The sequence below is a fragment of the Clarias gariepinus genome, chromosome 19, assembly GCF_024256425.1.
Source record: "Clarias gariepinus isolate MV-2021 ecotype Netherlands chromosome 19, CGAR_prim_01v2, whole genome shotgun sequence".
Classification (NCBI taxonomy): Eukaryota; Metazoa; Chordata; class Actinopteri; order Siluriformes; family Clariidae; genus Clarias; species Clarias gariepinus.
In genome coordinates, this window is record NC_071118.1 from 17,212,450 (window position 1) to 17,239,471 (window position 27,022).

The 27,022-nt window shown below is 37.1% G+C and overlaps 1 protein-coding gene across 4 annotated transcripts in view; it reads left to right on the forward strand.

Moving 5' to 3' along the window:
* The window catches only part of rapgef6 (Rap guanine nucleotide exchange factor (GEF) 6), a 154,804-nt gene that overhangs the window by 96,347 nt on the left and 31,435 nt on the right, over positions 1–27,022 (forward strand). For 3 of the 4 annotated variants that reach the window (XM_053478204.1, XM_053478202.1, XM_053478201.1), the window contains exons 16-20: positions 966–1,343; positions 7,507–7,718; positions 20,295–20,418; positions 21,520–21,543; positions 22,649–22,866. In XM_053478204.1, the coding sequence (XP_053334179.1) occupies positions 966–1,343; positions 7,507–7,718; positions 20,295–20,418; positions 21,520–21,543; positions 22,649–22,866 (956 nt within the window). The remainder of the gene's footprint in view (positions 1–965; positions 1,344–7,506; positions 7,719–20,294; positions 20,419–21,519; positions 21,544–22,648; positions 22,867–27,022) is intronic. The other variant, XM_053478203.1, reaches the window with a different exon arrangement.

The following is a 27,022-nucleotide window of genomic DNA, read 5'->3' on the forward strand; positions in this document are numbered from 1 at the left end:
AAATTAGTTCACTCGCTTCAAGGGGAGTAAAGTATTCTAGGTTCTGATGTGATGTGATTAATTTATCATCTGTATCACTTAAATTGTCTGGTTTTAAAGCCTGAATTTTTTGCCTAATATTTATGATTTTGTTATTGAAAAAGTTCATGAAATCCTCACTACTGTATGTTGTTGTTGTGGAGATTTCTGCAGTGGTCTTGTTTTTAGTTAATTTAGCTATGGTATTAAATAAAAATCTAGGATTATTTTTGTTATTTTCTATAAGAGTGGAGAGATACATTGACCTAGCAGCACTGAGAGCTCTTCTATAGTCACTTTTTCCACAAAAGTTGAAATACTATATTATATTATGTTTTATTTTAAAGTATTTATTTATTTTGCCTGTGTTTTTCCATGTGTGAAATAAGATTGTTAAATTAAAACATGCAAAGACTGTGGTAAGATAAGGTAACCTGCTATCCAAAAGAAATTAGGTGCTGTATTTTATTGCTGTGGTGATCCCTTGCCGGGAGCAGCCGAAAGACCAACAGCAACAAAATTTTTACTAGAAGAGAATTTATTATTATTATTTCTTCTTCTTATTATTATTATTATTATTATTATATAATTTATTATTATTTAATGGGACAAAATGCAACTGTGTTTACTGTGTCCAACATGGTTAAGTTGTGATTATCTTGAGTTTCCAAATAGGAATGTAGGGCTCATTTTCTGTTTTTATCTTAGTCACATTTTAGCATTAGACCTGTTAAAGGTCTTAGCATTAGAGTTGTTTCTGATCTTGCCATTTATTAAAACATTACGCAAATCCTTTGGGTGTTTTGCCAAAAATGAATGTGGGCCAGCAACTGTAAGAATTTTCAAATTAAGCAATACTACCTGGCAACCATTAACATTCATTCATTATCATTGGCACAGTAACTTCTTGTAAATGTTACAGTTTATATTGTCCTTTCTCTGGTCAGGTATTACCTGAAGAACAACATGGAAACAGAAACTCTTTGCTCAGATGAGGGTGCTCAAGAGCTGCTGAGAGAGAGTCAGATCAGTCTTCTTCAGCTCAGCACTCTGGAAGTGTCTGCCCAGCTGTCCATGCGTGACTTTGACATCTTCCGTAACATTGAGTCTACCGAGTATGTGGACAGTCTTTTTAAGCTGAACTCCAATAGTGGACATTTAAAACAGTTTGAGGAGCTTATCAACCAGGAGACCTTCTGGGTGGCCACTGAGATTTTGCAGGAAGCAAGTGCTCTAAAGCGTGTAAAAAAAATAAAACACTTTATAAAGATTGCACTGCAGTGTCGGGAGTGCAAGAACTTTAATTCCATGTTTGCCATCATCAGGTGAGTAAAGATTCATTTTATAGTTTCAGACTTTTTTTGTTAGGAGCTATTGGGAATATTGACCTATTTTAGTTTTCCAGGTTGTAATACAGGTACAATAAAACTGGCATGGGAACATTATCTCATTTATTGCTTATTTATAGTATACATTTAGAAGCACATTGAAAACTAAAAAAAAAAAAAGAATTGAGGTAATGATTTTCACTACATATTGTCATTCTGAACTGATATAATTTCTTTAATCTTACTGAAGCTCTTTTTTAAGTTTATGCACATCAAAGCTTTAATTTATCCTTTTAAGTATCTAGGCATGACATCTGTCACAACAGTGGATGGCAGAAGCATCATTAACTGATTGATTAGGCTACTATATTTTATATTATCATAAATAATTACATCTGAGGTGTTATTCATACATATTACATGATGTTTGCCTGATTACCTACCAGATTACTTGATGGTCAAAGGGTCACCTAGCAATTGATAACTTCTTTTCTAATTATTTTCATATGCATTATGTTGTGGTGGACATAGCAACTTATTTATCCAGAAAATGGAGGAAAAAGGTAATAAGGATATTTAATTTAAAGTTTGGTGTTTTATTATAATGTGATTACCTTAGACGGTGTACAGATATTCCTATATATTCCTCCTTTTTGTTGGTGTTTGCGATAGCTAGCATTAGCTTGTTCAGTGATTCTGTTGCAAATAGGACAATGCTATGAAAAAAGCATGGAATTTTAGTTAACAATAACTAATGCTGATGTTTCAAACTTTCTAATTAATAGCTAAATAACTAGTTTGAGGTTATCACAAATAGTGTTAAATGGAGGCTAGGTAGGGTGTAGGATCACTTGTTCCACACACCAAGTAGTGCCTTTGATCAGGGATTTGGGATTCAGCCTTGTTTTAGAAGCTAGTTAACCATGAAACACAACACACAGATAGTTCAGAGGCATTTCAGGATGACTTAAAAGCAGTTACTAAGGAGACAATGGGTTGTTTAGGATGACATAACATTATAAATAACATCATAACATAAAATAATCTGATTTTTTGCTTTTACCTGATTATTTAATTTGTAACGTTACAAAAAGAGAATATCTAGCTATTGACCTTTTGTAAAGTCATAGAAAAAATAATTAAATATCAATTTGCTACCTGTTGTGCACCCTCCCCCTATTACTTAACAGACAAAAACGTTCAAATTCACTGAAGAAAACTACACATTATCTGCACAGCAGCACATGTTCCATGTGTATTATATTAAAGTTTATCCACAAAAGTGGATTCCGAAAAACTGTGGCTTCACAGCATACACTGTAAAACTCTGTCTAGATAAATGTTGAATGAATGAATATTGTATTGTTGGCCCAATGTCTTACACTGGGATTTGTTGAGACAACATGTAACACTGTGTACTTAAAAAACTTGAAGACACATAATCAATAAATTAATAAATCCTAATTGAGCCAGCAATTTACCTGCAATTTCAATTTAACTGCACTAAAGAGTTAATGCACCAAAGATAACCGTTTTGGGATAACTTTCTCTCAGCAAGTTTTTTTTTAAAATTATTATTCAAGATTCAAATAACTTTATTAAGTTATTAAGTTAACTTTAAATAACTTTAAATTGTTTATGCTCGGTTACAGGTGCTTACAATTGTTAACTAAGAAAAGGTAATAAAGAATAAAGGTAATAAATAATAATAATAATCTTTAAAAAAAAAAAAAGTTCCTAAAACAGTAAGTACCATCAGAATATGATTCAAGGCCACTTGTAAGTATTGCACAGTAATCTAGTATATTTATGTAACATTGTATTATTATATGTAATCTTATATTACATATTTTATTGGGAAGTAGGCAGTAATCAATATTATTAATATGGTAAGTAATAATGTCCTGTTTTGTAACAGTTAGTGAAAAATCCACATACACGTGTGTATGAGTTACAGAGAAGAGTTGTAAACTTTTATGGCCGTTAGGAGAAAGGATCTCCTGTGGCGCTCTGTGGAACACTTGATAGTAATCAGTCTCTGGCTAAAACTGCTCCTCTGTTCAGCTAAGACACTGTTTAGCGGGTGAGAAGGATTGTTCAAAATGGATTGTACTTTGGATAGAATCCTCCTCTTCGCTACTACATCCACAGAGTCAAGCTCCATGCCTAGCACAGATCCGGCCTTTTTAATTGACTTGTCCAGTTTGTTTTTATCAGACACCTTAATAGTATTATATTTAGTATTATTTAGTATTATTATAATTTGGTATTATTTTTATTTTAAATAAAATGTTTTGTTAAGTTTTGTGTTTATTTTAAACAGGTAGTATTATATAGGTTCCACTTATCGTTATACTGAGGCACCTTAGGTAATGCTAGTCTTTGTGTTACTGTACTGTTGCTTCAGCCTGTTATAAATTCATGCTAATATGACTTTTAAATTAACTTTTTAACTCACGTTAAAATGGCACAAAAACAGCATTTTAATAGGTAATTTTTTTTTTTAATCGGCCGTTTGTAAAAAACCACTGGCAGCACCAGCAGTGGTTCGATTGGCTTTAGATAGCCTTAATAATCTGTTTACACAGTTTTGTGGTAATATTACAGCTTAATGTCAGTGAGACAATGTCACTTTTTCCCCTCAAAAAGACAGTAAAGTTTGACAAATACTATTATTATCACTTTTACAAAAGCTGCACTACTTGAAAACTGAGGTATTTTTGGGGTAACAGTTGATCAGCGGGTATTTCTGTGACTAGAATATAACATAAGGCAGTACACAAAAAGCACAAGTTGGGCTAGCTTTACAGGAGCTGCCAAGCTAACTGTTCATACAGTAGCTGTTTCTATCTTTTGCTCTAACTTTTGCCCAGCAGCAGCGTCCTGCTCCACCCCAGCACATACAGCCACGCTACCACTTAGCTAATGAAAAACCCCGAAATGGTTACCAGTGATGGAATAGTAGCAATTCATTACTCATTAAATTAAAATCTTTAAAACCCAAGCGGGACAGATACTCAGCATAGGTTAATGATGATTAAAAAATATATGTGTGCTTGCAGTATATAGAAGCCTTTCTGAAGTGTGTTAATGGGGAGGCTTCAGACTTTAAGTTGTTTATTTGGGTTTTTGGATATGTCAGGTAGAACAAATGTTATCATTACTTATATAAGGGGGGGAATTTTTACCACTACCAGAATATTTATTTATGTATAATAAAGTTGCAAAGATGTAGAGCTTATAAAATTAGCATATTGTATTATATTTTTTGGTCATGAAACAACCGAAAACAACTATAAAACACGTGATCATGTGTAGTTGTGCTATTTCTTTGCCTTTGTGACCCAGTTTTAATTTTTTGCTCAGTTGTGTTTGGGGAAGTTGGTTGAAATGAACTAAAATTCAGTTTTATTAAATTGTATAAGCATTTGTGCTGAAAAAAATGTCATGTTATACTGCGCAATCCTGAGCTCTACATATGTTTATTAAAAAACAGCAGAACAAATAATAGCTAAAATGAGCTTTAAGGGCTATGTTATATTACAAAAATTCCTGTGTTACTTTGGGGTCAGGGTCTCTAAAGCTCATCTACGAATGTTGTATTGGTTACTTTATTTGTCTGACAACCGGATGTTAATAAGAACAGACAGTGGCCAACACTTTTAATACAAATCTATGAAGATATTTAATAGAATATTGAACACTATGTAGCTTTAACCCATCATTAGAATTTCAGAAACAGTCTTTTACAGACACTGGTGGTATAAAGCCTTTTTAATATATTTTATTATTTATCATAATTTTATGATATTCTATTAAATGTATTTATCTTTGTCTTTATGAGACTAATCTTGTTTTTAGAGGTGTGCTGTGTTTGATTGGGTCAGGGGTGGCCTTGGAGGGACATCTTTGCTAGTTTTTAAAAATGGTTATGATATTGGAATATAAAAGAATCTGTAAGAGATTGATAAGCAGCTAGTGTTCTCCCTGTAAAATAGATCCTGTATTCTTCTGTTTGATCACAAGTTTTTTGAATAGATGAAAAGTTGGACTAGAGTCAACCGTAGAGAAATATGACCAGCAAATATGTATAAAAGATGATTAAACTTAAAAAGGAGTGCAACTAGTTACTAAACTTTTTTACAGTGAGCAACCTCCCACACCCTCCCTTTTTTGTTATGTAGGCTTGCAAGCCCAAGCTAATGGCAAGTTAAGCAACAGTTTTTTTTTTTAATATTTACTAAAATATTAATGAAACAAGAAATTGTCAGTTGAAAAATGAAATTGTCGAACAACACGAACAAGTAATGTAGCAGTGTTCACTCAGGCAAGAAAGCACAAACCGGAACCTCTGCCTCCCCCCACATCTTGAACAACCAACCATACACTGTCAAAAAATAAATAAATAAATAAATAATAATAATAATAAGGCGCCTTAGCAACTTGCACAGCTTTAGCCAACTTTGGAAGAAATTTGCTGGACACTCAAAATATATCACAACATATACCCAGTTTAAAATCTTAATTTTACTCAACTTTTAATTCAAATGTTTAAGTCAACTCAAGTAGTATTAGTTATGGGCTCAATTAATTATATTTCTCTAGCGTTTGCTTAGTCCAACGTTTTATCTATTTAAAAAAGTTAGTTGTTTCCCATTGCAGCCCACTGACGTAGTTAGTTCAAGTAACTGTTTTAAGAAGTTGTTATACCCCAACAATTAAAGCAGGCACACATTACTTAAAAAAACAAAAACAAAAGTCATAATATCTGGAGAACATCAGCTGCGTATCAGTCTCTTACTGATTCTTTTATATTACAACTATTTTTTCTTAATAAACTATAGTTTATATTATAACTATCAAAGATGAACTGTTTTCGTCTACCATGCATTAGCAGCTCTGAAGACAATTTAACGCAGAATTTTTTTTATCTCTTAGCTTAGCAAGTACTGAAGCGCCACTATTTCGTAACAGTAAAACACCTCTGGGTTTTTCTTACATGTAGCTTTTATTAGCTGGGGTAGACCAGTTCTAATTTTCTACTTTGTCACACTCACTCCTTTCTATTTTTATGCAAATTCCAGGAGCGTACATTAGGTTTTTTGTTTCCGTTGTTGTATCTGAATTTTTTTTTACAGTCATGCATATATTCTCCTATAATGTTATTTATTTATTTATTTTCAAATTATATATGGAAATACTGAATGATTTTGTACATAATTATGGAGACATGATAAACATATATAACAAAATTGGTACATCATATACTGTATGTTGCCTAAAACTCTTGCACAGTTGTTGTTGGTCTTTTGTCTGCTCCTGGCAAGGAGCAGACCAAAGACCACAGCGGAATATCCAGTCAGCACAAAAACTTGGCACAGGTTTTATGCCGAATGCCATTCCTGACATTCCCTCCCATTTGATCTGGGCTTGGGACCGGCATCTAGTGGCTGCTGGGTTTGGGGACTGGTTGGAAATCGAACCTAGGCCTTCCGCATGGCAGGCGAAACACCTACCACTGAGCCACCAGTGCCCTCCTAAGACTCTAGCACCTTTTCCCCCTGGAAACACATGTAAAACACTAAAAACTGCACTTTTTTAACAAGCTGTGTGTTTTAAAGTCATTATGTCTTCCCCAAATATGTAGAGTACACTTAACATCTAAAGCCATCAAATAATATTTTATGTCTTATAAATTTTATGCTTGTTAAAAAACATTAATTTTTTTTTAAATCACTAGACAGACTGTTAGAATTACTTGTAATCTGGGGTGCCAGTTTGAGAAGATTGTCTTTTAATAAAGAATGGTTAAGAACAATAAAAACAAACACTCCAATATACTCCACTTGTTGTTTACACCTGTAGTTGTTTAAGGGTGTCTTTTCAATTCATATTAGGAATTCAACATTATTTGGGTTCATCCCTACTGTAACAGATTTGCTATCCACGTGTCATAATACTGGTGTTACTGATTTGGCTAACAGTAATATATAATGCATTTATAAGAAATGTGAGACAAACTTAAATTATAAATCTTTTAGGGGAATTTATTTGTATTAATTGTAACTGGATCCTGTACAATGTACTTAAAATTTTAAAGAGGGCTATGTGTATATGGGTGTTTGGTAATGTGGATGTATGATTTTGTATTTGTCTTTAGTGGGCTAAACCTTGCCCCTGTGGCACGGCTACGAGGGACATGGGAGAAGCTTCCCAGCAAATATGAAAAGCTTTTTCAAGATCTGCAAGATATTTTTGATCCCTCACGCAACATGGCCAAATACCGCAACATCTTGAGCAGCCAAAGTATGCAGTTGCCAATTATCCCTCTCTTTCCAGTCGTGAAGAAAGATCTCACTTTCTTGCATGAAGGCAAGTAAATGCAACATGCTCAAGTACACATGCTTGATTAAAAATCCTAATAATAAAAACCAGACTAAAAGTTTAACATGAGACCATCACTAGCAGGTATTCATTCCTTAGCTATATAACAACTCCCCTGTAAATCACTTATATATATAGGGGTTGGATAATGAAACTGAAATACTGGCCAATTTAGTTTTGGACCAGCCTCATGGCAAATCTGTATTGATTGCACATTCCACCAGTAAGAGCAGAGTGTGAAGGTTTAATTAGCAGAGATATAGCACAGTCGCTGGGAGCTCCACAGGGTCAGTGTACATGGCCAGGCTGCTATAGCCAAACCTTTGGTCACTCGTGCCAATGCCAAATATCGGTATCGCCAGCAGTGAAAATTTTGGGCTGCAGATAATGTGAAACATGTATTGTTCCCTGATGAGTCCACCTTCACTGTCTTTCCTCACATCCAGAGTTATGGTGTGGAGAAGCCCCAAAGAAGCGTACCACCCAGACTGTTGCATGCCCTGAGTGAAGCATAGGGGTGGATCAGTGATGGTTTGGGCTGCAATATCATGGCATTTCCTAGGCCCAATACTTTTTCTAGGTATTGCTAGGTATTTGCTAGGTCACTGCCAAGGACTACCAAACCATTCTGGAGGACCTTGTGGAACCAATGTTTCAAACATTGTATCCTGACGGTGCCATGTACCAAAATGACAATACACCAATACACACAAGAAGACTGGTGACAGAGTGGTTTGATGAACATGAAAGTGAAGTTGGACATCTCCCATGGCCTGCACAGTCACCAGATTTAAATATTATTGAGCCACTTTGGGGTGTTTTGGAGAAGCATCACGTAGTGACCTGGCCACTATTTTGCAAGAAGAATGGCTCAAAATCAGGCACTGTGCAGGACTTTCATCTGTCATTTTCAAGACAAAATTTATGCTGTATTCGCTGCAAAAGATGGCCCCTACACCATACTAATGAATTATTATAGTCTAAAACCAGGCGTTTCAGTTTCATTGTCCAGCTTCTGTATATACTGTGTGTGTGTGTGTGTGTGTGTGTGTGTGTGTGTGTATATATATAGTGTATATATATATATATATATATATATATATATATATATATATATATACATACAGTGAGGGCAATAAGTATTTGATCACCCTGTGATTTTGCAAGTTCTCCAACTTAGAAATCATGGAGGGGTCTACAATTTTTAGCATAGGTGCATTTCCACTGTGAGAGACAGAATCTAAAAAGAAAAATCCGGAAATCACATGTTATGATTTTTTTAACAATGTATTTGTGAATTACTGCGTCAAATAAGTATTTGATCACTTGAGTCAAAAAAAAAATTATATTTTAGAACTGTAGTTCTTTACCAGATTTGCACACACTGCAGGAGGGATTTTGGCCCACTTCTCCATACAGATTTTCTCTAGATCTGTCAGGTTTCTGGGCTGTTGCTGAGCAACATGGAGATTCCCTCCAAAGATTTTCTATTGGATTTAGGTCTGGAGACTGGCTAGGCCACTCCAGAACCTTGATATGCTTCTTACAGAGCCACTCTTTGGTTTTCCTGGCTGTTTGCTTTGGGTCATTGTCATGTTGGAAGACCAATAGTTACAATACATAGCTCTGTTCATCCTCTCCTGAATACAGTGCAGTCGTCCTGTCCTCTGTGCAAAAAAAACACCCCCAGAGCATGATACTTCCAACCCCATGCTTCACTGTAAGTAGGGTATTATTGGGATGATACTCATCATTCTTCTTCCTCCAAACACGGCGAATGGAGTTAAGACCAAAAAGTCTTTGGTCTCATCTGACCTCAGGACTTTCTCCCATGACTCCTCTAGATTATACAGATGGTCCCTGGCAAACTTCAGATGGGCCTGGACATGGGCTAACTTAAGCAAGGGAACCTTCCGTGCGATGCAAGATTTTTAATCATGACGTCTTAGTGTGTTACTGATAGTAGCCTTGGAAACGATGGTCCAAGCTCTCTTCACGGCATTGACCAGCTCCTCCTGTGTAGTTTTGGGCTGATCCTTTACCATTCTTAGCATCATTGATACCCCACAAGGAGAGATCAGATCGAGAGATCCGAGGGACAATGACAATCATCATTGGCCTCTTCCATTTTCTGACAATTGCTTCAACGGTTGTCCTTTTTCCACCAAGCTGCTTGGCAATTGCCCCGTAGGCCTTTCCAGCTTTGTGAAGGTCCACAATTTTGTTTCTTGTGTCTTTTGACAGCTTTTTGGTTTTGCTACTTGTTGCTACTTAGATTTTGGCTGATTGTGGGGTGCACAGGTGTCTTTATGACAGCTAATGACCTCAAACAGGTGCTACTAATTTAGAATCATGAGCAGAGTGTAGCTGGACTATTTAAAAGCAAAATAACTGGTCTTTGAGGGTAAGAAATCTGGCGGATAAGCAAGTGATCAAATATTTATTTAACACAGTAATTTACAAATAAATTGTTAAAAAAATCATACAATGTGATTTCCGGATTTTTCTTTTTAGATTCTGTCTCTCACAGTGGAAATGCACCTATGCTGAAAATTGTAGACCCCGCCATGATTTCTAAGTAAGAGAACTTGCAAAATCACAGGGTGATCAAATACATATTGACCTCACTATATATATATAGTGGGGCAAAAAGTATTTAGTCAGCCACCAATTGTGCAAGTTCTCCCACTTAAAAAAATAAAAAGAGGCCTATAATTTTTATCATAGGTGTGAGACGAAATAAGAAAAAAAAAATCCAGAAAATCACATTGTAGGAATTTAAATAAATTAATTTGTAAATTCCTCAGTTAAATAAGTATTTGGTCACCTACAAACATGCAAGATTTCTGGCTCTGACAGACCTGTAACAAGTTCTTTAAGAGGCTCCTCTGTCCTCCACTTGTTACCTCTATTAATGGCATCTGTTTGAACTTATCAGTATAAAAGACACCTGTCCACAACCTCAAACAGTCGCACTCCAAACTCCATTATGGCCAAGACCAAAGAGCTGTCAAAGGATACCAAAAACAAAATTGTAGACCTGCACCAGGCTGGGAGGACTGAATCTGCAATAGGTAAGCAGCTTGGTGTGAAGAAATCTGTGGGAGCAAGTATTTGAAAATGAAACACGTACAAGACCACTGATTATCTCCCTCACTGCCGCGTAAAAACAACAGCGGGCAAATAAATCAGTTTCATTTCAAAGTCATTCATAAAATGGTCACCAGGTGGCGCAAAGTGACATTTTCACTAATCGCAGTTTTAAAATACAATTTAGTCAAAAAAACGTTGAATCGAAGAAATACAATAGTGATGGTAATTTCCACATGAGTACTTTACACAACAAACATGAAAAATCTAAACCAGAGCTATTTATATGTACTGTACAATAATGAGTAAAAAAAAAAAAAAAAACATTAGTTAAATGTTGTTTAGATCAAGTAGACTAGGTGACAATTTTATTTGTACGAAGTATAAACTGTTATATAGCGTATCTCTGTATCTGTTTATTGTTATTTAAGTTCTGGGTTATTTCAGGTACTTTAAACACATTTTTGGGTTGCTCATGTTGGGTCATATGAGATGTAGTGGGTCATTTACAAATGAACACCTGGTTGGGTTATTTTGACCCAACAACTGTTCCTCCAAATGGCAGCCTGAAAAATGTTCAAAATATTACTGTTATTGTGACACAGGTGTAGTTTTAAAGGGATCATCCAGAAACATTTTTCATTAAATTTTAATATGATCTTTAGGGTCCTAATGAAAAGTTTGTAATATATTTAATTAAAAATTCTCAATGGTTGTGTAAAAAAAACACTACTTTTGACTGGTAAAAACTAGCTCTGTTCACAGCAACCTATTTCAGTGCATGTTCCCTTAAATGCTTATGATCTCTGCTGAGCCCGCCCCCCCAGTTCTGTGGGGCGTGTTTTCACAACACATGTGGGGTATAGCCACAGGAGTGTAGTCCAGTGCGGGCAATGCTTTGGACTGCATTACCCACAAAGCATTGCCCACAACGCAGTGCTTTGTGGGTAATGCAGTCCAAACGCTGGAATATAGTGCCTGAGCCTGTTTTCTTAAGTAGTTTTTGGTTTGATTTAAGTACGGAACCTATGCGGACGTTTGTAATATCGCCTGACAACGCAGAAATTAAAAGAATGGACATGCATCGACCCGTTTTGTCTTTCTTATCACTGCATGGGCATGAATTAACGGGCTGTTACGCTGCCGCGAGCAACAACCGAGAAAAAAAAAAAGCCGAGAAACTTACTGAGAGAGATACGGATGCGATGTGTTTACTGATGTGTTTACATGACTTCTTAATCTTCGACAGACATTGTTATAAACTATCTAACGTTACAAAGGTAAGCATAATATAGTTTTCCGACTACCCACACAGTTTGCAACTAGACAATCACCTTAATGCATTGTTTATTATAAACGGGCGATTAGGGATTATATAGAGACGGCTGTACATAGAGAAGAAGCCATAACCATGTTCTATGAGAGTATAAGTTAACTTACACTCCGCATTCATCGTGATTATTAGAAAAGGCGATCTTCAAAGATTCATAGAAAAAGGAATTACTTACTGAGCCTGGTGAAGATGAAGCAGGAACACAAAGCGTTAGTACAGATCCATTTTTTAGGAGCAGCTTCGTAGTAAAACCTGCTTTATATTGACCCTCGTTTATAAAGCAGTCTGGTGTAAAATGATTAGGGCAAACATGAACCTATTTAGGTAAATCGGCGGGGACATGGGCTTTAAAAACTAAATTCAGCCACTGCGTCCTCAGCGGCTCAGATGTCGGAAGTGAATGACGACTGCTGTGTTCGCTATTACACCCAACAACTGTACACCACACTCGCTTAGGTGACATTTTGCTCCAGCGGCGAAAAACAATGGCCGACAGCTTCTTCTCACTCGGGGCGGGTCTTTGCTAAAACACCTGTCAATCAACTAGTGTAGGAGCGGCCTTTTGTGGTATGGCGTCACATTGACAGGCATTAGCGATTAGCCTGATTTCAGAAAGGGCATGTTATTGTAATAAATGAAAAGAAAACCACTGGGCGGCTCTTTATCATCGTAGAGTGGTTGTGTACGCACTCTTCTAACACACAGTTCAGTCCAAACAGCTTAAAAAATTGCATGTAGGCCTGTATGACCCTTTTAAGAGTTGTTTAGGCAAGAATGTGAAAAAAATGCTACTTCGGAGCTTCAGGAAATCTCCCGGCGTTCTGCGCATAACACCGAGCCAACTCATGTCGGAAATAATTTATAAGCATTTTCTAAACGTGGGCTATTGTTTTTTTTTACTTATAATATTTGTTAATTTAAATGAGGTTTGGGCTCAGAACTTTGATTCAGCATCGTAATCCCCCTCTTTAATTCCCTATGTAGTCTAATCAGCGCTCAATCGCACGCATAAAGTTTTCCAGAACGCACCGGCAGAAGTAGACTAATGATTATGAAAGCGTCGGGAAAAACAGCAAGCAGACTGACTCTGACGATTTTCGAAATTCTTGAATAAATTAGTGATGTCTTTGGTTTCAGCTGTGGTGATGATTGTAATGCACCAACAGTGGATGCACCAAAAATCCATTTTTCATACGAATTACATTGTCTACATTTTTTTTCCATTAGTTTGTATAAAAGCAGACATTTCGCTTTCTATAAGTATATATTTTTACGTCTGTGAGGTGATACACAGAGTTTCGGTTCATTTTCTGACACGCTCAAGTTTACCAAAAACAATACAGAACAGCGCACTTTGTTTGCTTTCAAACATTTACAAACTTATAAAGTTTTTTCAGTTATTGTGAGTGGGCTTAAATAAAAGTTGAGTCTTATAAAGGCTATGTAGTCTTATATAGTTTTATTATATAGCTTTTGCACATTAATCTGAGTCCTCATCTGTTACATTTTTGAGGACAATAGTTTTTTTCAGCCTGTCATGGTGTGCGCCCAAATCAATATCGCTCCTCGCTCACTAGTAAGGCGTCCTCCCCTTCAGATATGCGAAGGAGCGGGGCCGCAGAATTGGGCACAGCTGGTCAGCTATCCTTGCTAATGATCCCGGGCTTGCACCCCGCGCTATAAAATACTCGGGGTCTGTTGGGTGACAGTGGATTTTACTATGCGGTGTGAGTGCGACGCTCGCGCAAAAACGCAGAAGTGTGTCATCCAAGCGAAACAAATGCAAATGCAAGCGGGAGCTGGGAGGGGCCGATCCGGTCATCCTCGGAGAGCAGAATCAATGCAAGCGGATGGAGGCAGGAGCTGCTGTCCTCGTGGCCCCACACTGCCACTCTGTCCGCTGCTCACCGCTTACCGTGCCCGCATGCCAATAGGGCACTGCCAACCAAACCTGCACGTTCACATTCCTTCCTTTCCATCCTCACTCCTTTAACTCTTTCCTTACCATTTTTTCCCGTAAGACCTCGCATCAAGTCTCCCGGTCCGAATATAGTCAACAATATTTAAAAAATGTTTTATTGTTCTTGTTTTAATGTTATTTTTAAGTAAATTAAACAGTAATAGCTAAAATAGTAAAATTATTAGTTAAAATATTAACAAGGCGAATTTTTATGTCATGTGTGCATTATTCTGGCAGCTGGCATGCCTAAAAATAGATGCAGGTTAATTTTTTTATAGTCTAAATAAAAATCATCCTTTTTAATTTTTTACGTAGACTAATCAGCGTTCAACCGCACGCGTAAAGTTTTCCAGAGTGCGAAGGAATTTTGTTGTACGAAATAATATTTATGCAGTATAATCAGGGCCTCTTATTCCTATTTATTCTGAATTGTTGTTCTTTTAGTGTTACTGTGTGTGCTTTACAATGCCAGACAACATTCAAATGCAAATTATTTACCCTCCCCAGGTGTGAATTAGCTGTTCTCACCTATACATTCAGAGAAACTTAAATGGACCCCTCCCTACTTTAAAAACCTCTTGGATCTGAGGCTCTTCTGAAGACTTTCAGTGATTAAGGCCTCTTTTAAATTAGTGTAAATTTAATCTTCTGTATTCTAGATTCTAAAGTTTACATTGTTACCGTTTTTAATCCTTGAAATGGAAGAAATTAGGATTTTCCTTATGATAGCATAAATTGCATTGTTTTTAATCACTCTATACACAATAATATTCTTTGGTATTTTTATTTAAAAAATTAAAAGCGGGTATGGGGATTTATTGGTTTATTAATCCTCGTGCCTGGTTTAGGTTTAGTATTTAGTGTGCACCGTTTGTACATTTGTTATTTTAAAACTTTATCATAACACTTAAAGACCTTTTATTTGGGGCTAAGTGACTGATGTGCCTAACTTTTTTCAGCAGAACCCCTGTTTCACTGAATAATCCACAACTTTTCATGAGTATGTAAGACCTCTTGACACCCCTCATACACACACACACAGCAGACCAAATCGTCATTATCACATCCCTCCCCCAAACAGCTCAGCAATGAGCATTTACTTACATCTGAACTAAGTCGTTTATATAAGTTAGTGATCCATAGCTCATCATATCAATTTATTTATACAGATGTACTTGTTTTACATGGAAATTTACCGGCTTGTTACTGAATGATTTACTCTGACAGAGCCATCAGAACAGTGGCAGCTGGAACACCTAAAACAGATGCAGGATTATTTTTATAATCTAAATAAAAATGCTTTTTTAAATGTGGGCTATTATTTACTTACAATATTTGTTAATTCAATTTAAATGTGGTTTGGGCTCCGGGATGTTGAACATCGTGATCCTCCTTTTTACTTTTCTACGTAGTCTTCTTCTTTGTCTTACGGCTGTTCTTTTTTAGGGGTCGCCACTGCGAATCATCTGCCTCCATTTAACCCTATCCTCTGCATCCTCTTCTCTCACACCAACTAACTTTGTCCTCTCTCACTGCATCCATAAATCTCCGCTTTGGTCTTCCTCTAGACCTCCTGCCTGGCAGTTCAAACCTCAGCATCCTTTTACTGATATATTCACCATCTCTCCTCTGAACATGTCCAAACCACCTCAATCTGACCTCTCTGACTTTATCTCCAAAACATCTAACATGGGTTGTCCCTCTAATACTCTAATTAGTCTAATTAGCGCTTAACCGCACGCATAAAGTTTTGTAAATTCATTTAATGTTTAACTTGTATTTCATAAGGTTTTGCTAGCTTTGGTACAGCGCAACGGGGGCCATTATTTACTATTAAAGAAAATTAAAATGATCTGTCATGGTGTGCGCCCAAATCTACTATCGCTACTACGTAGGCTTCCTGAATATTTGTGCCGCCTATTTGTGCTGGCTGGCGATAATTAACTTGAAAGAGCTGCGCGAGCTCCCGCGGCACCTTCACTCCCGCACCGAGCCCGCCTTCGCAGCCCTGCCGCAGAAGAGAAAAAGGCCACAAGAACGTTTGCGTTTGCATCAGCGAGGACACCTGTCGGCCATCAACTGTGGGAGAAGCGCCATTACGAGGAAGCGTGCTGGAGCGCTGCCTCCGCGTGCTCCATTCTGCAACTCCGCCCACCGCCACTTATCTTAAGCTGTGTGCCCGCATGCCAGCGTGGCAGTGCCCCCGCACATGCACATCCTTTATTCCTTCCCCTTTCTTTCCATTCTCCCTCCTTCAACCCTTTCCTTTCCCATTTTACCTAAATAAATAACCCTTTTTCCCGTAAGACCTCGCCTCGTGTCCGTGCTTTATGGTGCCGCCCGTGCAACATGGGTCGAACACGTTACAAATCATAACAGCCAACTGCATTTCATTCTTATAAAAAACAAGCAGGTAATATGATTCTCACATTGTCTCTAGTTCTGAAGTGGCTTGATACTAGGAATGCAGCAGTTGTTTGATTAAATACATTTTTTTAATAGTCATTGTTGCAAAGAAGCTTTACAGAATTCCCCAAAAAATATGGGAATGTGTATGAATCAAAATGATCAGGTTGTCCCTGATGAGCAAGCCGAGGGCAACTGTGACAGGAAAAAAAACTCCCTGAGATGGCAATAGGATGAAACCTTGAGAGGAATCAGACTTAACAGGCAATCCATCCTTATTTCGGATAGCAGGGATTGTTGTGCAGTCATGCTGCTCCTCTTTTGACCAAATCATGGACCTAATCTGCATAAATACCTCGCCATTCTGGTACTCTCTTGAGTTGTTTTTCCGTTCTTAGGAAAGCACTTTCCACCTCACTTCTGCTGATTGGAAGCATGGATGGGTTCTGAATCCATTGATACTTTGTATCTCAGTGTGGAGACTTAATGCGGGAATCTTTTTCAACATAGGTGAGACCCTCTCTTATGATCTCAAGTTCTTTTACTTCTGCTAGAGTAATTTCTTTACCTCCAGACTGACAGTTACCACAACAGCACTTTGGTTCGCAGGTTGCCCAGATACTGTCCCATCTCCACCACTCAAGAAAATCCTGGTTACTTGCCAGTGAGCTACATGACTTTTGTCTCTTTGGATTATTGGGGATATTTGGAGCTTCAGCCTTTTCAAAGATTTTCTCATACTTCACTGCAGCTGCCCTCATAGACCGAGCAAAAGGCGTCTTAGACTCATTTGCTGTCATATCCACCTTTTTAAACAGATCTGGGTGTGCTCCAGCAACAGTTTTCCCCAATGGACTGCCCCTTAGGATGAGATTGGTCATGATTTTCATTCTTTGTGTTGCGAGTCTCCCCTCTCAGTGGCTAATAAGGAGTTCAATCTTTTTTGGCCTTTTCAATTCTTTGAGGTCTACGTCTGTAAAGAATTTTTTTTTAAGTTGCTCTCGAGTTACACTTCTGTGGACTTCTGTGGGCAATCTCCTTTAACCCATAACAGATCAACCGATGAGCCTTAACATTCCCCTCGTGAGTTTTGATTCTGATCCTAAGGAGGTACCTTTTTGTGCTCACTCAAATAGCCATCCTGTCAACCCCATGAACCACCAAGGAAACCTTTTCCCCTCTTAACTTGAGTCTATCAGCAGCTTTGTGCGTAATATAATTTGTGTCTGAGGCCAGATCTATCAGAGTGCCATTTTTTTGTCCTGCATTAGCAGTTACTTTCTTACTATCAACATCATAATAACAGGGAGTTCTTTTAATCCACTCCCGACTAAAAGACCCATTTTCTCTCTCTTAGATCAGTCTACCATCTTAGCTTTGTTGTGGAATGCTCTTTTGAACTTTTCTGGTAGTTCTGGTGGGAGTTCAGCCAGAAGCTCCTCCTGCTCATCTCTAAATCTGCTTCCTTTCCTGGGGGCTCTAAAGGTGGCTTTCCCCCTCCCCCATGTCCTTGAGTTCCTGTTTTGGACAAAGGAGGTAATGTTGGTCTGACGAGGCTCCCCTATTACAGTCTTTGTTTCTGCAAAGCTAGTTGTCGTTGCACCGATCACTATCCTTGTGACATCCCAAGCAATTTTTACACACTCCCAGTTTCATTACAGTGGATTTTTTCTTTGCTAGTTTTAGTTCTTTGAACTTTTTGCAGAAGAAGATTTTGTCTCTATGCTTCTCTTCTCCACACACGACGCATTCACTTTCTGTAGAAACTTTCTTTGTGGTTCTGGTGAAGGTATACTTCTTAGACCTATTTTCTGCCTTTTCTGAGATTTTGAGCTGCTTTTTTATGAACTTTAGCAGTGCATCAAACTGTTTCTCTGGTGTGATGCCACTTGCAGGATCTGTCATGTAGACTAACCATCTTTTCACAAACTTGGGTAACTCTCAATGGACTTTATCACAAGGGGGTTCTTGATTGCGCTAATATTTCCAAGGTCCGTGAGATTTATTACGTCTAATAAATATTAGTTAAATAAAATTTAAACCAATACAACAACAAAATTATTTAACTAAGCTTAACATATTCTATTTCATTACCCTTTAGGAAACATGTAATACACATCATATAAATTTTTTGTGAAAACAGGCAAACACTTAAACAACAATCATAGCATAACATAAGTTACTACTTTTCTCTTGTAATTAGCAGTAAGCAATTAAATCAAATATCAAGTAACTCAGATTTAAGTGATCAATCCTTCATATAAGTAAAGAGCAGTATTATCATACTATAAGTGTCCCTGAGATGACCAGCAGCCAATGCGCTTCCCTGTCTCACATGTTAGTGACTGCAGTCTATAGTGCAGAGTGCAAGCAGGCTCTGGCAGGACTAGCTATGACCACATACAGTAACTAAAAGGGACTGCTAAAAGGAAATACAGACATAAGGGGCTCACTAGGATGTAAAGTCACTTTACCGTAAACAACCTAAGTGATCAAAGACAGCATTTAAACATACAAGATCACCAAAAAAAGTCCCCCGGATCTGCTCCTTCACCTATGGCAAATCGATTCACAAAAATGCTTGGGAAAATAAATAATTTTTTTAGCTTGGACTTAAACACTGAGACTGTGTATGAGTTCTGAACAATAATTCCATAACTTTGAATAATAGGCTTTTATAGGTCAAAAGTAGTATTTTAGTGCCTCTTGATGCACATTGGAGCCTCACCCAACTTCTTGTGAAGCTCTCCCAAGTTCTTAAAATCGTTTTTTTCTGACAACCTTTTTAAAAAGCCGATCACCTCTAATGCTTGCTCACCTTTTCATACCACACTTTTCCCTTTTTGTCATTTTTTCATGAATATGCCTTAGTTCCTTCTGTGGCGCATCCTCCCTTGTGGAGGGTATTGATGATCCTCTTCTGGACAACTGTGAGGTATCTTCCTCGTGCTTGTAATAAACTGGACTAAGATTTACACTGTATTTATATTTTTGATTAGTAATTTACCCAAACTCAGATATTTAATCTTTGATTTTCATGAAATGTAGGCATAAATAAGATTCAAACAAAACTGGTTTGGAATATTTCATATAGTGTTTCACTTTTTAACTCAAATGGATATTTAAAATTTTTTTAGCACTGTTGTATGTATGTATGCATGTATGTATGTATGTATGCAAAATGTATGTACTGTACATATATATACAAACAGGGTTATTATTTACTGTGATGTGCAAAGTTATTCAACATTTTAAAATAAATATTTACTGAAGAGTCAATGTCAATCCACCACTTTCCATCTTGTTTTGATCCAGAGCTGTTACTAAGCCATGACTGAGAGACTAGATAATTATTATCTGGTTTAAGAGTAATTGCTTCAATTGTTCATTGTCTGGACTGGTCCTTACAGTTTATATGGGTTATATTGGGTGCAAGTTATCTTACTTGAAGTGGTTATCTTTTCTGACCTGCAGTTTAGAAACACCATTGTCCAATTACAGTTGTAAATGATAATAAACAGATGGGTTTTACTTACTTTTGTCAAATAGTTCCAGAAGACAGCCTTGGCAGTTCCAAATGTGTTATTCCATATTGTTGGTATCAAAGTGCTTATGGTATCCGGTCTCAGTATTGTTCTGCATTATAAAAATAATAATAAAATGTATAAATTAATTGATCATTTAAACTTTTTACTGGTAATGTATATAATCCCATTTCATTTAGTTTTAGCTTTTTTCAGCCTCTTATTTTCTCTTCTTTTTCATAATTTCTCAGGTAATGACACAAACGTGGATGGCCTAGTAAACTTTGAGAAGCTACGAATGATTGCCAAGGAAATTCGCAATGTTGTGCGAATGAGCACCACCAGTATGGACCCAGCAATTATGTTTCATCAAAGGTTTGTACTTGCGGTTCTCATCTTGCTCAAAATCCAAATTATCTGTTTTTTTTTTTTTTTTTTTTGCTTCTAGACAATTTTTGTGTATATGTAAAACAAAACCTTTTATATTAATTCGATTACAACATTTCATTTCATTGTACAGTAATCAATTCAAGATATATGCCAGAGATATGTGCACACAATAGCAAACAAAAGGTATCTTTACGTGTCCAGCGTATCAATTCTTTTTTTTTACAGAAAACCTGTTCCACTACATCTAAGATATCTCTGATCTTTAATCTGGTCTGTTTGGACCAGGTTTTCTTACAGCCACATGGGCTCGATTTGTGTCATACATCCAGATGGGCTCCATTTGGCAAATTTATCCCTACTACTATAAATGCTCAATGCTCACTGTTGCAAAGCAAAAAGGAAATAAGGGAAAGTTTAAAGTTTAATTATCAGTTTGATGAGGGCCTACCAAGCGACTGCAGTCACAAACCATCTCAGAAAATCTACCTGAAACAGCCCAGTCCAAGGCCATTTTCATGTTCGTAAGCATGAACTCCAACCAAAAGCAGGGCACCAGGATGTCAGACAATTCCCGAAGGCACAAGAAGCTGGGATCACTGGCAACGTTTAGCTCGACAGAAAAGAGAGAGAACACAGTTGGGTGGGTCAGATAATAGTCACATGATGCCAGTGGTCAGTGTATTTGACTATGAAATAAAATAAATAAAAGGGAGAGCCAGAATTGAAATCTATTTTTGCATGTTACTAATTTAATGTATTTGGTGATTAAGGCACACATTCTGATTTATTATAGTTCTTTATGTGCTACTCATTCAGATTCTATTCAGATTTTATTATGGTGGAATACTGATAATTCAGTAGTCGATCTCTGAATTTATGGTTGAAACATACACAAACCTATGCTGCTTTATATTCCGAGATGCCGTTACATAGACTGGCATATTTACACCCCCTAGTGTGTGTTTGTGTATGTGTGTGCATGTGTTGTGGGTGCCTGTGTGCCTGTACGTATGTGTGTGGATGCTTCCTGATTCTCTCTCTGCCTTGGTGCTCCCTTTGTTTGTTTTCCATGGTTCTTTCTTGCAGGAAGAAGCGGTGGAAGAGTTTAGGGTAAGTAGCTGTGTCCCTCTTCATGCATGCCTCTATGCATGTCTTTAATCCCCATTTCTTTCTTTGTAACTCAAGAATCCAAGCCTAAAGCTCTCACCTGAAAGATTTTTTCAGGTACTTGTTTAATAAACTTAAACGACTTACGACTCAAGTTCTATACCTGCATTACTTTATTCTGTCCTGTTTAGCATAAAATATTATTTTAAATATAGTGCAAGTGATTAAGTCACGAATGCCTAATAGATTTCTTTTGCATTTAATGTGCCTTGCTTTAAATTCAATTACCCCTCATCGTCCATACCGCTTTACATTTACATTTAGTCATTTGGCAGACGCTCTTATCCAGAGCGACTTACATTTTTATCTCATTACACATCTGAGCAGTTGAGGGTTAAGGGCCTTGCTCAAGGGCCCAACAGTGGCAACTTGGTGGTTGTGGGGTTTGAACCTGGGATCTTCCGAACCGTAGTCCAATGCCTTAACCACTGAGCTACCCCTGACCCCATCGTGTATACAGGCTTTATCATGTATACAGGGTCATGGGGGGCCGGGTGCATGTCCCAGGAGACTTGAGGCACAAGGTGGGATACAGAGTGGACAGGCTTCCAGTCTATCTCAAGGCACACTTAACACACTTAGAATTACACACTTACACAGAACGGGCAATTTGGCCACATCACTTAGTCTAATTTGCATGTTTTTGGACTGTGGGAAAAAGGAAACCGACCAAGCACAGGGAGAATATGAAAACTCTATGCACACAGACCCAGGGTGGGAATCGAAGGCGACTTAGCTAACCACTAAGCGACCATTTCACCTGCCAGTGCTCATGCCATTATCTAGAAAAAAATATTAGATAAGAACATTAATGAATAGTGGAACAAATTTTTTGGTCTACTTAAAGGTTAAATTGTCTTTAATAATGTAAATAATTTATATGTATTAGCAGTTTACTTTTTATGTTCTGTATAAAGGTTATTGTAATTACATTTGTAGTGATATTCTCAGTGTCGTTATGGATATCAGAAAGTCTGATACTGATACAGTATTCCTTATGAGACTGATCTCCTTAAGCCCTTTTTCTCTTTCTCTGGGCTTTCTTCAGGTCCTTGAGCCAGGGCAGCACTAATTCAAACCTGCTGGATGTACAGGCTGGACATAAGAAGCGTGTTAGGCGCAGCTCATTGCTAAATGCCAAGAAGTTGTATGAAGATGCACAGATGGCCCGTAAGGTCAGGCAGTACCTGGCCCAGCTGCAAGTGGAACCAGACGAGGAAAAGTTCCAGATTATGTCTCTGCAGTGTGAGCCAGCCTACAGTACCTGTGAGATTTAGCACACTTTTTCCAGTTTAAAAATGTTAGTGACCTAAATGTATGATGCTACCGCCTAAATTAATTTAAAACCCTCTGGGGTCTGAGGCCTTTTTGAAGATCTACAGTGAGTCAGGGCTGTTTATAAATTTGTGTCAATTTAAAATCTTTACCATTGTTGTAGCTAATACATTTTACTTATTTACATAGAGCATAAATTGGGTTTTTATTTTGTGATGTAAATATGTTATACTCATGCGACTTTAAAGTCTTCAAAGTACACATACAAGAAAAGATTTTTTTTTTTAACTCTAGCAGAAAAACAGTAAAAAATGGAGAGTAAACAAACCTTACAGATTGTTTTGGACACAGAACTGAGATTATGAAATTCTTGGGTGTGTGTCCATAGTAAAACAATTACTCAATTAAATTGTTAATACTCAGAAAGATATTTTATTCCAGTAAAGTAACTGATGTGCCTAACTTTTTTTTTTTTTTTTTTAGCAAAGCCTCTGTTTCTTTAAACTATTCATGACTTTTTATGAATATGTAAGATTATATTATAGATAAATAGATAAGTATTGACACCTGACTTAGGTGGCACCAGGTTTCCCCAGGATTCCTATTAATGTCTCAGCTGCTTACACACATACACTCAGATTCCTTACAAAAAAACGGGGTTACTGAGGCAAGGGGGAAAAACAAAAAATAAATAATGGTTTCTTAAACATTAGTATTTAATTAGCATTAATTAAAATGCAATTCTCATGCACATAAAAAAATACAGAGCAAAAATATGTTATATTATGACTAAAATAAAGCTGCTCATATCGACACACGCTTTTACATTGCAAAAGGCAGCATATAGTTAATGAGCTTATGTAGCTAATAAAACTGCTTATATCGGCGCATGCTTTCATCTGCCTTTTAATTAAAATGCTCTTTTACAAAGTAAAAGTGCAGTCCACATGTTCACAAGAACATTTTAAATTTTAAAAAGAACATTTGATAAAGGGCATATTCACAACCACATTTCAGCTATTCACAGACAATTTTCCTTTTTGTTATGGTATTTTTTTTGTGTGTGACGAGTTTATAACGACAAAAAAAAAATTAGTCTATTTAGTTCCATTCTGGGAGCACGTTCGTAAGTCGGAATTGTTTTCAAGTCCGACAAAGTGAGTTTTTCCTGCATCTTTTTATTTCAGTCACAATACACTCAGATCATAAAGAGGGCAAAGAGTGCACTTTTGCAAAGTAGAGGAAATGTAAAATCAATAATCAGTACCCCAGAAAAACAACATAGCATAAATATATACTCACTGAATAAACGCTGTAACTCTGCAAAGTTAAAGAGTGGGCCTATGGGAACAGCTTTATTTTAATTATATATTTACAACCACATTCCAACTGTTTATCATCAAGTAATTGTTCAAGGCTGGAAACAAACAGGAAGAAAGCATGATGATTACTATTATTAAAAAAAAAAGTCTGAGGCGTTTTGTGTAAATTTATGCAACGAGCCATTTTCTTGGGCAAGATTCTTACTTGGATATTAAAGATTTTTTTGTTGTTTATTAAATTGTTTGGGGAAAAAACTGTCTTTTGTTCATGTCCATGTATATTTTTTGGGTGGCTACACTATAATTTCATTTACAAAAATACAAAAATTTTATTTACATAATGTTCACTGGTTTTTAGAAGTTAAATTTTTTGTTAAGCTGAAACTAAGCATTTAATTTTGCATTAATTAACCTGTTTGCAATTAAAGTTACCTAATGTGTAATACACCACTATGCCAAAGCACAAGTTTAAAATAATGGTTATATAATGTCACTGGGGAGCAGCTGCTTCTCTTAGAGTGACATGTCAGAAACCTAAAATAGCTGAGCCTGTGCTCAAAACAGTGAAGAGATGGAATGGTACAATGAGGCAGGAACTACAGTTTTGTTAGCTGTAAGCCATAATCATCACAAAGCAGTCTTGTAAGCTTGGATTGCAAGCATAAGGCTCGTATCAAAACACTCGTAAATTTCCCCATAAGAAATAATGAAAACTCAAATTATTTGTTTCACAGCCCAAAAAATGTAATACATGAAAATAATTAATACAAAATATAAAGTCAAAATAAAACAAATTAACCTTCCCTTTACCCTTGAAAAAGTAAGAATAAATCCAGACAGATTAGTGTTTCCTTTAGTGTGTGTGTGTGTGTGTGTGTGTGTGTTTGAGCGTTTGTGCGCTGTATGTGTGTGTATGTGTGTAAAGCTAAAGTAAGAGAAGAGGAGGAATGAAACCACTTTCCCTCTTCTCGTCTAACGCAGTAACTCTTCCTTCTCTCTTATTTGAGTTTCATACACACATTAACGGAAACACTGTCTTCTCTGGAAAATTAACAGGGAACATCTCTAATGACACTCGAGTGAGTGCACACTAACAGAATCACTGCTGTAAGGTAAAAATAAAACAAATTAACCTGCACTTTACCTTTGAAAATATTTGCAACAGAGCTAACTTCCGTTAGAGAGAGAGAGAGAGAGAGAGAGAGTGTATGTGTGAAGGCGAGAGGAGGGGGGAAGGGAAACGCTGTCCAATAGGGTGCGTGCACACAAAGCACACAAAGTGCCCTGCAGGCTGAGAGAGAGAGACCTGTCTAATGACACTTGCTTTTACGATTTTCACACCCACACTTACGAACACAAAATAAAAGATATTTCACGCACACAAACAGTCCAAGTACTGAAGAAACAGTTTTTAAGTTAAATATTTTTTTTTTAGCTTGTCTTGCAGAACACTCGCAAACCAGGTTACTTGCAATCCGAGGTTCCACTGTACAAGACTGCTTTGTGATGATTATGGCTTACAGCTAACAAAAACCCAAAATTCAGTATCTCAGAAAATTAGAATATTACTTAAGACGAATAAATAATAAAAAAAAAAAAAAAAAGATTTTTTTACACAGAAATGTTGGACTACTGAAAAGTATTAACATGTACAGCTCTCAATACTTGCCCGAGGCTCACTTTGCATAAATTACTGCAGCAATGCGGTGTAGCATCTGTGGCACTGCTGACATGTTATGGAAGCCCAGGTTGCTCTGATGGCGGCCCTCAGCTCTTCAGGGTTTGTCGGGTCTGGCATCTCCCAACTTCCTTATCACGGTACCCTATAGATTCTGTATGGGGTTTATGTCGGGTTAGTTTGCTGGTCCATCAAGCACAGTAATACCATGGTACTTAAACCAGATATTAGTACTTTTGGCAGTGTGGGCAGGTGCAAGAACTTCTGGAAAATTAAATCAGCATCTCCATAAAGCTGGTCAGCAGAAAGAGGCATGAAGTGCTTTAAAATGCCTGCGCTGACCTTGGACCTGATAAAACACCCAACACCGGCAGATGACAGGGCTCCTCAAACCACCACTGATTGCAAACCTTACACTGAACTTCAAGCACCTTGGATTCAGTGCCACTTCTTTCTTCCTCCAGACACAGGGACCTTGATTTCCGAATGAAATGAAAAATTGACTTTCATCTGAAAAGAGGACTTTAGCCCACTGAGCAACAGTCCAATCCTTTTTGTTCTTAGCCCAGGTAGGACACTTCTGACATTATCTCTGGAATGCAACAGTTGTAGCCCATGTCCTGGATACGTCTGTGTGGTGACTCCTGAAGCACTGACTCCAGCTGCTGTCCACTTCTGTTGAATCTTCCCCAAGTTCTTGAATGGGCTTCGTTTCACAATCCATTTAAGGCTATGGTTATCCCTGTTGCTTGTGCACCTTTTTTACCACATTTTTTCCTTCCATTCAACCATTACTGTGCTTGGATACAGCACTCTGTAAACAGCCAGCTTCTTTGGCAATGACCTTTTGTGGCCCACAGAACCAGACTGAGAGACCATTTTAAGGCTCAGGAAACCTTTACAGGTGTTTTAAGGTAATTACCTAATTAGAGTGCGACACCATGAGTCTCCAATATTAAACTTTTTCACTGTATTAAAATTTTCTTAGATACTAAATTTTGGGTTTTCATTAGCTGTAAACCATAATCATTAAAATTAAAAGAAATAAACACTTGAAATCACCTTTATGATGATATTCTATTTAATTGAGATGCATCTGTGTATGTGCCAACTAAAACCTGCAAATGTGATAACAAGTAAGGGTTAA